The sequence below is a fragment of the Camellia sinensis genome, chromosome 7 (assembly GCF_055761805.1).
Source record: "Camellia sinensis isolate YWXY chromosome 7, ASM5576180v1, whole genome shotgun sequence".
NCBI classification, from domain to species: Eukaryota; Viridiplantae; Streptophyta; class Magnoliopsida; order Ericales; family Theaceae; genus Camellia; species Camellia sinensis.
The window spans coordinates 7565359-7580114 of NC_138967.1; the positions used below are offsets into that span (position 1 = coordinate 7565359).

The 14756-nt window shown below is 26.1% G+C and overlaps 1 protein-coding gene across 2 annotated transcripts; it reads right to left on the reverse strand.

Annotated features, from left to right (window-relative positions):
* Positions 1–7357: 7357 nt before the first annotated feature.
* Positions 7358–13014, reverse strand: LOC114292583 (late embryogenesis abundant protein Lea5). Of its 2 annotated transcripts, XM_028236586.2 has the most exons (3): positions 12795–12933; positions 9950–10140; positions 7358–7811 (listed from the first exon to the last, which is right to left on the reverse strand). In XM_028236586.2, exons 2-3 carry the CDS (start codon positions 10024–10026, stop codon positions 7520–7522), a joined length of 369 nt encoding a protein of 122 aa, XP_028092387.1. In that variant the 5' UTR covers positions 10027–10140; positions 12795–12933; the 3' UTR covers positions 7358–7519. The 2 variants fall into 2 exon arrangements, with proteins under 2 accessions (XP_028092387.1, XP_082733509.1); XM_082877383.1 differs by lacking the exon at positions 9950–10140 and having other exon boundaries at positions 12795–13014.
* Between the last annotated feature and the right edge of the window lie 1742 nt (positions 13015–14756).

Sequence of the window (14756 nt, forward strand, 5' to 3'; positions counted from 1 at the left end):
AAAATTATAATTATTACAAATTTCTCTGGACTTTTATGTTGTGTTTTTTATGTGTTTTTATATTAAACAAATTATTTTTCACCTATTTTTCTTGTGAGTTTCTTAGAACTCTTTGATCATTTATGGTTTATATTGCTTAAAGCACGCTGTGTTAAATAGCTGGGAGAGAAGTGCTCGTGGAGAGATTGTTTGAAGATGATCAAGTTTGTTGAATTTCTCTGAGAAGTCCAGTCTAGAGAAATTTGGATTCCCAGAATTTCTCTAGAGTTGTGGCTGTGTTTTTTTCTCTTTTCTTTGAGCTGTTGTTGACTCAAGTGAGATCATAGGTGGCTAGTTTGCAGTCGTTGTATCTGCTTGTTGTCCAACTTATTCTAGAAGGGTCAAATCGAGCCATTGATGAGTGGAGTTGATACTGTTATTGCCTCATGCTACCTCTAGTTAATCATTTGTCTTGTTGTGCATTTGTGTTGATGCTATCAAATTGCTGTTACTTCTATGGCTTTCATTGTGCTGCTACAGCTATTTATTTGATGTAGAAAGAAGATAATGATGATGATGATGATGAAGGCTATCAAAAAATTTCTTTGGAGTGGTTTAAATTTTCTCTAAATCAAGTAAGAACAAAGTAGAGAAATTTTGAATTTCTCTAGAATGGTTTGAATTTTCACTGGATCAGATAAAAACAAAGTAAAAAAAATTTGAATTTTTCTAGAGTGCTTTGAATTTCCTCTGGATTAGGTAAAAACAAAGCAGAGAAATTTTGAAACCTTGTGAACTAGAATTTCTCAATAACAATGAAGCCTTGCGAACCAAAATTTCTCTGTGAAGTCTAGAGAAAATTCGATCCAGTAGATCGATGTTGAGGGACTTTAGACATTATGAAAATATTGAGTGTCCTTTATGTTATAAAATCTTAACACCATGGACCTAAAAAAAAAATCCCAATATTTTAAGATTTTTTTTTTAATTTTACCAAAAATAAAAAATACAAAAAATTCAATACATTATTTTATTTTGTTGTATGCAATAAATTTTTTTTAAAAAAAAATTTTGTACAAATTTTATACTTTTTAAATATATCTAAGTTAAATTGATCTACTCTAAATATAATGGTGGAAATAAAATAAAAAATTATATTCATGTATAAAAATGTATACAAAAAATATCAAAAAAATGGTAAGATGGTCATTTAAAATACTTTAGGGTATGATATCAGCAATCCCGGAAACAATTTGTAATGAAATTATAAACTACAGGAAGAAGAATATAAATTTTCAAATATGAGAGAAAAATCTGTATTAAACAGAAATTTCATAAGATTTCAGTGTAATTTACTCAATTTTTTAATCAAATGTTTCAGAGTTTGCATCATAAAATCTCTTACTAAGAGATTATGTGTTCAAATCTTGCTACAAGCAAGACTTTCACTCTTTCAAACTATGACTTTGGATGAATCCTTAAAATAATAATAATAATAATAATAATAATAATAATAATAATAATAATAATAATAATAATAATAATAAAGAAAAAAAAAGCACTCCTGTAACATTGTTTAATATTGTAAATGATATGAAAATTATTTTAAGAATAGTGAAAAAGTTAAAAAAGAAGAAGAAGAAGAAGTTATATAAGATAAATAAAAAGTATTTTGAAATTAATAAAAAAGAGTGTTGCATTCCCTACTCTCTTTTTTTCTTCTTAATACTCGAAGGTACTTGTTAGCAAGGCTCTAAAATAATATATGAACATTAGTTTCTCTCTATAAAATTATAGAGACTATTTATATCAGTAATATTATATATTCAAAATTTTTATTCAAAAATATCAATATATGGTCCAAAATTTATTTTATTCATAGATCTTACAATACTTCAATTTAATTTCAATCATTCTTTTACATTTGATAAGTTTCTAGACAATTTATGAAATACTAGTTTTATTGTTTATATATATACACACACTTACTTTTATGGGGAAATAACCTCACAGTGATATTAAGAAAAATTAATTATAAAAAATAAAAAATATTATAAATATTAATAATTAAAATTATAAATATTTTCATTAATTTGTAATTAATTTCCCCTTACACAGTGTCAGTGCAATTGTTCCTACCTTCATTACCTGAATTCAAAAAAATAAATGAAAAAAATCCCTAGTAGTAGAGCAAATGTAGACTTGAAATGTATTTAACTCCACATTTTCTTTTGAATAGCATTTAATGCGTAAGGGGCAGTGGTATGGTAGGGGTCCAGTTATTATTGCAGTCATATTCAATCTATCAATAATTAGGCACAATGATCTGACCATTTATTGTTGTTCAGTCACTTCATCATCTATAAAGGAAGTATTGTATTAGGTGTGTATGTTTTGCATGAATGTGAGCATAATATTTTAAATATGCTTAATAAGACTTGGAGAAAAATAGGAGAAGTTAAATTGATTGTTCTTTTAATTTAATTATTGAGTCAATTTGATGATCATAATTTTAATCAGCTTGCTTAATTGTGTTTTTTAAAAAAATTGTACTTTGTTATTTTTTGTGTTTTTATGTTTTTACTAAATTTTTTTAATATTTTAAGCAATTTTTTTTTAAACTTTTTAGACATACCTAACATAAATATACCTAAAAAGTAAAAAAATTGTGAAAAAAATCTTTTAAAAATTCACTAAATAACAAAAATACAAAAAAAAAAAAAAAAATGAGAATTCAGTACATTTTTTGTATTTTTATGTATTTATTAAATTTTTAAAATATTTTTTCACATATTTTTACTTTTTAGATACATCTAAGTAAGGTGCATCTAAAAAAGTAAAAAAAAATGTTTAAAATTTTAAGAATAATTGTCTACAAGGCAACTAAATAATCTGCTATAGCTGTTTTAATTTTTTGGGTGTACAAAAAAAAAAAAAAAAAACAAACAGAACTTGAGAGAGGAATAGAAACAGTAGGCTTTTGGAGGTAGATTTGAAAAAAATGAAGTGCGTGAAACAAGGAGGTAATAGCCATTGTAAGTATATCAGACAAACTATTAAACTTAAACAAATTCTTAAAAAAGATAAGATAAATTCTTAAACAAATTATTAAACTATATCAGACAAACTATTAAATTTAAACAAATTCTTCTTGATGATGTAAATACCAATATTATAATAGCAATTAAGCAAAAGACAAGACAAATATTTCATTAATTGAATAGAAAAAAAAAACCTACATGTGCTTGCTGTGTTGCTGCTAATTCATGTGCTCTGTTTTGTTTTGTGTGCTGCTGTTCCGCTATGCTCTTTGTTAGGCTGTTGCTGTCAAGTTGTTGGAAAAATTGGATTAAGAGTAATTAGGGTTAGGAATTAGAAAGGGAGAGAGAATGGGCCCTCTTAATTTTGAATGGGCCTTTTAATTTTTTTAATAAATCAATTTATTTTAAGTTAGTTTGGGTCTTCTTTAATTTTTTTTTTGACTTAAAACATATCTTAATATATTACACTAAACTATAATAGGAGGGGCTCATTTTTTAGAGTCTATTTTGAGGGGCTTTAGGCCATGGCCAGGTGGGTTTATGCCTAGGGCTGGCGCTGATTGAGAGAGATGGTGGTGTGTAAATAAAACCACTCATTTGAAATAGTTAATTTTCTTTTAAATAGACCATTTTGTCCTTAAAATATATCTAATTTCTAACTAATATTATAAATTTGACTAAATTGACATAATGCGATTTTTTTTTTTTTTAGAAAGTGGCCTAATGTGAAAAATTGAAAGACAAAATTGATACAATTTAAATTACATTTACCAAATTGAAACAAATTATATTGATATAATTTACCCTTAAAAAAAATCCCACAAATGGATTTTTATACAAAAAAAAATTAAAAAGAAAAATTCCATAATGACCTTTCAATATCGTTTTAAAAATTAAACTGTTGTATTTTTGGTATGCATCTCTCCACTGCTTTGCTCTGTTTTAAGAGACTTTTATTTGAGCCACATAATTATAAATGGGTTTTAAAAAAATGGCAGCCCAGCCTTATAAGTATATAATCATTGGCGGACGCAGATGGAGTTATTGGGCCATGAGGCCCATAAAAACACTTTCCTTCCCCTGGGCTTCTTGAGGTTGGGACTAATATCACAATCGGCAGATGATTCGTATGATTCTGCACGAATTAATCACTCGTTTATCATACGAATCATCTGCGGATTGTGATATTAGAGTCTACCGGGCAAATTATTTATATAAAAAATTAAATTTATTAAATATCAGTAGTCACATTATTAGGCCACATTAGTTAAAAAATAGACATCAAATATAAATTTAAGAAAGTCATTCATTTTTTTAAAAATAACAACAACCACCCTTGAAAGAGAACTTAGGCCCTTGAAAGAGTAGCTTATGCATCAAACACTTTTGCGTTGAAGATGAACAAGGCTAAGCGAACAACTTGTTCTTCATGAATACTCGATTCAACGTCAAAGAGTTTCATGCCACTATCATATAGTATTTGTCTCCACTTGGTAATAAATAAAGCTTCCATAGCCATTTTAATTTCTCAAAATTTTCATAAAATAAGTTTTCATCAACTTAAATTTTTACAATAATTTTTTTCATAAATCTTATAAATTTGTATAATTCAAATCCATTGGAAGACACAACAGCCCTGTTTAGTAGAGCTGTGAGAAAGTGCTTATAGCTTATTTCTAAACAACTTATAGCTTATAACTATGAACATAAGCTGAATTTTGACTTATAAATTAAGCATCTCCTGCCCCACTCAAAGAATAAGCTAATTTCTGACTTCCAAAAAGCTATAAACTATAAGTTATAAGGTAAACCAAACACGTCAAAATAGCTTAAATTAAACTGAAAGCTGAAATAAACAGCTTTTAAGCTGTACCAAACAGGCACAACATTGCATGATCAGAACCCCACCTCCCATTCGAGAGGTGAACTCCAAACGTCCAAATTCATTGAAGAAAAAAGGTTTTTAACTTTACGAACAACCCAAAATACAAATGGTCACAATCTACAGGTTCTAAATTATTAGTTAGGTATGAACCACAAAATGAATGTGACATTGCTTCCATGCACCCCCTTTAATATGTGGCATGTATTAATCTACCACCAAAAAAAAAAAGAAAAGAAAAAAAAAGAAATTATGTGACTCCTATTTTTTCCCTTCCATTCATGGGTGTGTGGTGATGTATGAGGCGGTGTTTGGGAAAGATTTTTTTGTGGTTTTTTTTGTTTTTTTCACTAAAAGACAAAGTAGTTACAAAACAAAAAAAAACAAATCCAAACAAAATATCACATCAAATCTCATAATCATTTTACTTTTTTTCTCTCACAAATATCACATCTAACCACAAAAAAACCTAACTACCTTTCCAAACACAAAAAAAAATTTCTCCAATAATATCCTACAACTAAAAAAACGTACAAAAAACTCGCTTCCCAATCACCCACTATGCCAACTAGCTTTTGCATATATTAATTAAAGGAAAAAAGTTATATAAATTATTAAAATTTATAATTTTTTTACTAATATGTTATAGAATTAAGAAATTTTATAAATTTGAAATTATATTTATTTTAATAATATGATAAGTGTCACGTCAATAAATAATAAATAAATAAATTAGCTATAAGTTAGTGGAAAAAATGCAATTAATTGCATTGGACAAGCATTTCTCAATTGCATTAGGACAATTTTCACTAATTTGCAAATAGTTTTTCTATTTCACATTTTTATAATATTTCCCCAAAATAATATATATATATATATATATATATATATATATATATATGTGTGTATCTATATAATGAGGCTGCATAGAAAGGGACATTTGATATTCTTACACACCATTCAGTGTGTTTGGTTTGAGTTTTCTAGATTAAATTTTTTTGAAAATTGAGTTTTTTAGTTTTCATATTCTTTTGTTTTTAGTGAATATTTTTTAAATTTTAAACATTTTTTTTTTTTACTTTTTTAGATGCACCTTAGTTAGATGTATATAAAAAGTAAAAAATTTGTGAAAAAATATTTTAAAAAATTAATAAATACATAGAAATACAAAAAATATACTAAATTCTTGTATTTTTTTTGTATTTTTGGTATTTAGTGAATTTTTAAAAGATTTTTTTTACAATTTTTTTACTTTTTAGGTGTATTTATGTTAGGTGTGTCTAAAAAGTAAAAAAATTACTTACAATATTAAAAAAATTTAGTAAAAATAAAAAAATACAGAAAATAAGAAAGTAAAAAAGTAAAATTTTCTAAAAAATATTTTCCGAAAAATGAAAATAAGCAAGCTGATTATCTTCCAAATTGGAGGGAGATGTTGTTGAGATGTTGATGAAAAATGCTTGGATATTCTTTTTGGTCTCCATATGCATAAGAAAATTACAAAACAAAGATATTTTCTTTCCCGTAAATTTATTCATTTATATATTATTATTATTATTTTGTCCTAATAACAAAAAGCAAAAAAAGAAAGAAAAGTTGATATGACATAGCATGGCTAAAGGTCCAATTTAAGCACCACTTCAAAAAGAAGAAGAAAAACCAATCACAATCCATTCTCTATTCCTATTCAAATGGTTGTAAATTGTAATATTTTTTTATTTTTTATGAGCTAGATGTACAAGGTGAACAATATTGTCTCATTCATAAATTTTTTTGTTACATTATTGATTAAAAACACGAAATATACTAATTCTTTGAAATTATTGAATAATTTACTCATTAACATTGGAGAAATTTTTCATAACGTCATTAACCGGAAGAACCTTGTGTTGATAAACTAAGTTACATTTCAAACATCTATCTTACTAATGAATATATTATATATCAATTCTATTATGTTATTGAAGTATATAACTCACTTGACGAAATTATCTCACACTACTTTTCATATCCAAATTATATAATTACCCCTATATAATCGTCCAAAGTTTGTTATGCAAATTTTAAGTTTTCAATTATTTTCTCTTCCATTCTACATTATTATTATTATTATTATTATTATTTGTAAAATGAGGATTACAACTGCCTTTCATTTCTACACCAACTATCACGTGTGTAGACAACTAGTGTATGTATATATATATATATATATATATTAGTTGGATTTGGCTTCTTTTCAATTCAAATCATAGATTGGGGTTTATAAAATTTATTATAGATTCTATTTTGATGATAAAAATAATTTATTTTGTTAAGCTCTTCTTATATGTTATTCATAAAAAAAATTAGATTGATTCGATAATTTTAGCTTATTCAATTTATGAATTTTCTTAAAAAATAAACAATAAATATATTTTTAAGAATAAACTATTTATTATTTTTGATAACTTGAATGTATTACGAATATCAAATCAATATAAATTTCTTTATAAATAATATACACAAAAAGATACGACAATATAAACCGTTCGAATTATTGACTTATGGATCCCAACAATGCCCACCGGAAGAGATCCCTTTATATATATATATATATATAGATATTTATTAATTTGTCTTAGTTTGGGTGCTTAATTTCCTTGTGAGTGAGGAACATTTCTCTCTGATCGACTGAGTCAATTTGAGCCGCACGATCAACTGGTCTGTAGTATCCGGTGAGTGGGTCTGGGGCCCATGAAGTAGTGGTGGACCCAAACACTTGACTGTGACTGTGAGGGATCACCACATCCTTCTCTTCGACCGTCTCCACCACTCGATCAATAGATCTTCCCTCATCACCACCACTCGCCGCTGCCTGTTCTCCTCCCCGTGACGGTGACAGTGACGCTGCCGCATAACCTTTAGCTCGCCTGATATAATTACAATTTGAATTGAATAAAAGCATTAACAAGTCTATGCCGGCCATAGTGCACACCACTCACTTTTTCCATCATTTGTTGCACTTTTTTTTTTTAATGAAAAATAATTAATGAGAAATCAAGTAAAAATTAGTAGATGCTATTAATGTTTTGGACCATTTTTCCTGTATTTAAACCATAAATTTAAATAAAAATTAAAAAAAGGAAAATAACAAAAAAAAATATATATATATATATATATACTTTATTTATATTATGCTTACTTATTATTTTTCTTTTTAAATCTCTATTTAAATAAATTCATATTTAATAAATGACTTTTCTTCCATCAATTTGAACTGGAGAGAACAATTCAACCAAACAGATTACATTTTTTTTATAGGTAAATTGTACTCACCTCCACTAAAATTTTAGCAAAGATACAATAAATTACATAATTTTGACATAATTATATTAGTCTTATATTTAGTAAGGTTAAATAGATCGAAATCAATGCAAATAGTGTAAGAATACAAAAATAAATAGTATAAAATATACATTTTTATATAATTTTTTTTTAAAGAACTTTGATATTAAAATTTTATAAAATAAATGATATATAATATTTTTATAGTAGTTAAGATCCCTCAATATTTTTACAGAAAAAATTTGACTCAGAAAAATTTTGGCTTCGGCACAAAGAAATTTCAATTTTCAAAGAGAAATTTCTGATATGATCATAGAGAAATTTTGAAAATTTTCTAATATGATCATAAAAAAATTTCATCGAGACCTTAGCTAATAAAAAAAATATCTTATACCTACTATACAAGATTAAGGAAAATGTCTCGTAGCTCAAATTTTGTGGCTCAAAAGTGACTCAAATGGCCAAAACGACGTCGTTTTGGCCATTTTTATGTTGTTCTGTACTCAAAACGACGTCGTTTTGGCCATTTGAGCCACTTTTGAGCTACAAAATTTGAGCTACGTAGCATTGTCGCAAAATTAAAGAGGGATATTTTATTAGAATAATGTTTTTGTGCCCGAATCCCCCCCCGAATGCCCCGAGAGAGAGAGAGAGAGAGACGGAGAAAGAGAGAAGAGAGCAAGGAAGAGGAGGAAGAGAGGGGAAGAAGCTCGTCGGCCGGCGTCGCCTCGCAGCAGCTCAAAGCTCGTCGCCCGGCGTCGCATCGCGTCGCCTCGCAGCAGCTCCGCCTCCGCCTTCCTTCCCTAGTTTGTTGGCCCCCTCCCCTCCCCATCCTCTTCTCTTCCTCTCCTTCCCCTCTCCCTCCCTTTCTCTTCTTCTCTTCTCTTTTTCCTCCTCCTCCCGTTTCTCTTCTTCCCGTTTCTCTTCTTCTGAAATGAAAGAAAAAAAAAAAAAAAAATCGACGAAACGACGTCGTTTCGTCGATTCGGGAGAAGGGCTTTCGAGCTCACAATCAAAACTCATTTTATTATTATTATTTTTCGTTCTCTTTTCATCCTTATAACTAACCTATTACTATTAAAAAAATAATAATAATACTGATGTGATGCATCCAGTGCTCACACTGGAGGTTCAGTTCGGACTAACTTGGCCCATTTTCTAAGATATTAATATAAAAAACAAAAAAATTAATTATGAGTTGAGCATTATGAAATTAAAGTACCAAATAATTTTTCAAGATCAAAATTTTATTTTATTTATTTTTATTTTTAGAAAGAGAGATCAAGAGTTGAGAGGATAATAATTTTTATTTTTATTTTTATTTTTATTTACAAGTAGTATTACACATAATTTTTATCCTAATTATATATATACAGAAAATTCATTAAATTTTCTATATAAAATGATGTGACAGTCTTCGATCTTAAAATATTCATTTCATCAATATGTGATTCATACTTTCAAAAAAATTCTCATTATAAATATTCTATTTATGATCCAGTAAAAAGTCAGAGAATAATGCCATACATTATCACTTTTTTTACTAAATTTTTACACTATATTTGCATTTAACAAATGGTAGAAAAATTGTGTTCATAATAAAAGCAGTACTGAAAAAAGATTTAAAAAATGAAATATGTTCTAGTAGATCATAGGAATTATGATGTGTATGTGTTTAAATATGCAAAATTAAATCACATATTATATATACAGCTATACTCACAGGTTGATAGAGAGAGATATGCCATTTGCAACTGAAGGAGTAAGAAACTTAACACTTGATGAGAGATGGCGAGCCATTAGATTTTAATGGGTTTTGATTTATATATATGGATATATATATATATATATACACACAAAGAAGACTAGAAGAGGAAGAAACAGAGGGGTGTGGGGATGATCCTGGAAATTTTCCTGGAAAGTGCAAAGAAAGAGAGAGCTTTTAAAATGGAGACTTTGAGAGAGAGAGAAAGAGAAGACTTTTGTTTTGCTTGGTAGTATCTAGGAATGGTCCACTAGAATTCTGATAATAATCTTCAAGATATTTATCACTCATATTTTAAATTTCTCACCCTATAATTTATCTTTAATTTAGGGGTAACATGTATCAAGGAAATTTATTATAAATGTAAATTTTATTATACATTATATTTTTATGTATTTTGATGTTCAAGAATTTTGTGCGTATATTTTTATTGTTAATTTAATCTCTTATAATTTTAAACTTTAATTATTAAATAAAAACGATCATTCAAGTTTGTAATTTAAAAAAAATATCAAAATTTTGGATTTTACTCCTTTAATATTACATTTTTTAAGATAAATTACATTGGTCATCTTTGAAGTTTAGTAAAGATATAATAAGCCTACAGATTTGCCGTTGATTTCTCTTTTATAGCAATTAAAATTAATACGAATAGTATATAGATAGATAAATAAATAAATAAAATAAAATATACATTTTAATATAAAAATAATTATACTAATTTTTAATTCATATAATTAATGAATTATTAATAAAAATGAGACAAAAATGTTATGTAAATAATTTTTTTTAAAAAATCAATATAATTATATTAAATTTGTAAAATTTGATTTTTTTTTAATTTTAAAAAAGATTAATGTAATATATTTATTTTAAAATTTTTATAGGGAAATAAAGTATGTGAATGTGACCAACACTTGCCAAGGTTTAATAGGCAAAATTGTAAAATCACCCACCCACCCAAGTTGATCATCAAATTTTTTGTTAATGCACTAGACACTGTCACATGCATAAGACGGGGTCAGGTCCCTTCATAGCTCATTTATCTATATTTTTTTTATATTCTTTTTATGAATTACAATTCATATTTATATTAATAATTTGAATCGTCTATCTTGTAAGTCTCATAATAAAAGTCATTCATATAAAAAATCAATTTCATCGGACAATTGTAAATATGAAAATAAATCGTATTTTATTTTATAAATTCGATGGTTTAAATTTAATTATAATTACCATTTATTTTATAAAACAAAATACGTTTTATTTTTGTGTTTATAATTATATGATTAAATTATTTTTTTCCGTGAATGACCTTTATTGTAGAGCCTACGAGATAGATGGTTTGGATCATCAATATAGAGAAATTAGTAGATGCTATTAATGTTTTGGACTATTTTTTCTCTATTTAAATCATAAATTACATTAAAAAAATAGCAAAAAAACAAATTTATACTTTACTTATATTGTGCTTACCTATTATTTTTCTTTTTAAATCTCTACTTAAATAAATTCATATTAAATAAATGACTTTTCTTCCATCAATTTGAATTGGGCAGAACAATTCAACCAAACAGATTACATTTTTTTTAGATAAATTATACTCACCTCCTCTTAAATTTTAGAAAAGATACAATAAATTACATAATTTTGACATAATTATATTAGTCTTCTATTTAGTAAAGTTAAATAGATCGAAATCAATGCAAATAATGCAAAAATAGAAAAATAAATAACGTGAAATATACATTTTTTTATAAGTTATTTATTTATTTTTATGATTTATGATATTAAGATTTTATAAAATAAATGGCATACAATATTTTCATAGTAGTTAAGGTTCCTCAACATTTTCACAAAGAAATTTCGGCCTTGATACAGAGAAATTTCAATTTTCACAAAGAAATTTCTGATATGATTACATAGAAATTTAGAAATTTTTCCAATATGATCACAGAGAAATTTCAAAATTTCTACAATATGATCATAGAGAAATTTCATTAAAGGATCTTAGTTAATAAAAAAAATCCTATACCTACTACACAAAGTTAAAGAGAAATGTTTTACTAATTTTTATTATTTTTTCATCCATATAACTAACCTATTACTATTATAAAAAAAAAAAAAAAAATACTGACGTCATGCATCCAGTGCTCACACTGGAGGTTCAGTTCGGAACTTGGCCCATCTTCTAAAATATTAATATAAAAAAAAATTAATTATGAGTTGAACATTATGAAATTAAAGTACCAAATAATTTTTCAAGATCAAAATTTTATTTTATTTATTTTTATTTTTAGAAAGAGAGATCAAGAGTTGAGAAATGTTGTTATTGTGTTAGCTCGTAGGCATAAAATCACCTAAAAAGCCCAAAAATAAATTTAGATTACATATAAAATATAAATATTTCTTTACAAGTAGTATTACACATAATTTTTATCCTAATTATACATATACAGAAAATTCATAAAATTTTCTATATAAAATGATGTGACAGTCTTGGATCTTAAAATATTCATTTCATCAAATATGTGATTCATATTTTCAAAAAAATTCTCATGTATAAATTTTCTATTTATGATCAAGTAAAAAATCACAGAATAATGCCATACATTATCACTTTTTTAACTAAATTTTTACACTATATTTGTATTTAATTAATGGTAGAAAATTTGTGTGCATAATAAAAGCAGTACTGAAAAAAGATTTTAAAAATGAAATATGTTCTAGTAGATCATAGGAATAATGATATGTATGTGTTTAAATATGCAAAATTAAATCACATATATATAGCTATACTCACATGTTGATAGAGAGAGAAATGCCATTTGCAACTGAAGGAGTAAGAAACTTAACACTTGATGAAAGATAGCGGGCCATTAGATTTTAATGGGTTTTGATTTACATATATGGATATATATGTACACACAAAGAAGACTAGAAGAGGAAGAAACAAGGAGGGGCTTGGGGATGATTCTGGAAATTTTCCTGGAAAGTGGTAAGAAAGGAAAGAGCTTTAAAATGGAGACTTTGAGAGAGAGAAAGAGAAGACTTTTGTTTTGTTGGAAAGTATCTAGGAATAGTCCACTAGAATTCTGACACGTAGTTGTGTGAATCAAACCATAATAGAGCAATGATCCTCTAGAGTGATTTTTTTCTAAAGTTTCTTAGAGTACTACATTGTGTGGTTGACATTTACTGGCAAGTCACATCAATTTTTCTGATGTGACTTGTCAGTAAATCTCAACCACACAATGTAGCACTCTAGGAAACTTTAGGAAAATTTCACTCTAGAGGATCCTTGGTGACCATAATAATCTTCAAGGTATTTATCACTCATATTTTAAATTTCTCACCCTGCATAATTTATCTTTAATTTAAGAGTAACATGTATCAAGGAAATTTATTGTAAATGTAAATTTTATTATACATCATATTTTTATGTATTTTGATGTTCATGAATTTTGTGTGTATATTTTTATTGTTAATTTAATCTCTTACAAATTTTAACTTCAATTATTAAATAAAAACGGGCATTCAGGTTTGTAATTTCAAAAAATATCAGAATTTTGGACTTTATTCTTTCAAAATTTACATTTTTTAATGGTTGAAATTTAGAAAAGATATAACAAGATTACAGATTTGACGTTGATTTCTCTTTTACAGCGATTAAAATTAATACAAATAGTGTATAGACAGATGAATAAACAAAATAAAATATACATTTCAAATTAAAAATTAATATTAATTTTTAATTCATATAATTAATGAATTACTAATAAAAATGAGACAAAATATTATGTAAATAATTTTTTTTTTAAAAAAATCAATATAATTATATTAAATTTATAGAGCTCGAAATATTTTTTTAAAAAAAAATTAAAAGAGATTAATGTAATATATTTATTTTAAAATTTTTATAGGGAAATAAAGTATGTGAATGTGACCAACACTTGCCAAGTTTTAATAGGCAAAATTGTAAAATCACCCACTCCACCCAAGTTCATCATCAATTTTTTTTGTTAATGCACGAGACACTTCCACATGCATAAGATGAGATCACGTCTCTCCATACCTCATCTATCTATATATTTTTTTTAAATTCTTTTTATAAATTACAATTTATATTTGTATTGATAATTTAAATCATCTATCTAGTAAGTTTTATAATAAAAATCATTTATATAAAAAATCAATTTCATAGGACAACTATAAAAATAGAAACAAATCGTATTTTATTTTATAAAATTGATGATTTAAATTTAATTATAATTACCGTTCATTTTATAAAACATAATACGATTTATTTTTGTATTTATAATTATCTGATGAAATTAATTTTTTGTATGGATGACCTTTATTGTCAAGCCTACCAGATAGATGGTTTGGATCATCAATATAGATTCAAATTAAAACCTACAAGAACAGTATAAAGAAGTATGGAGAGATGAGATATGGAAGGAAATTTATACAGATCATATTTCTCTTTTCCTAGATCCATTCATTTATCTCAAAACATTTATAATCATCAAATAATATGAAAATTTTAAAATGTAAGAATCACGTGACATAGTTAATGATTATAAAGGTTTTGGGGATAGGGAGAAAGTGATTGGTAGAAATAGATTCTCTGATTTTGTTCTAATATTCCACCAATTATTTATATATATATAAAAAAAGTAAATTAAGTATGATTTCTTCCAATAAAATTGAAATTTCAAATCTTCTGAAATTAAGGTCACAATGTACAACTAGTTCGTGCACA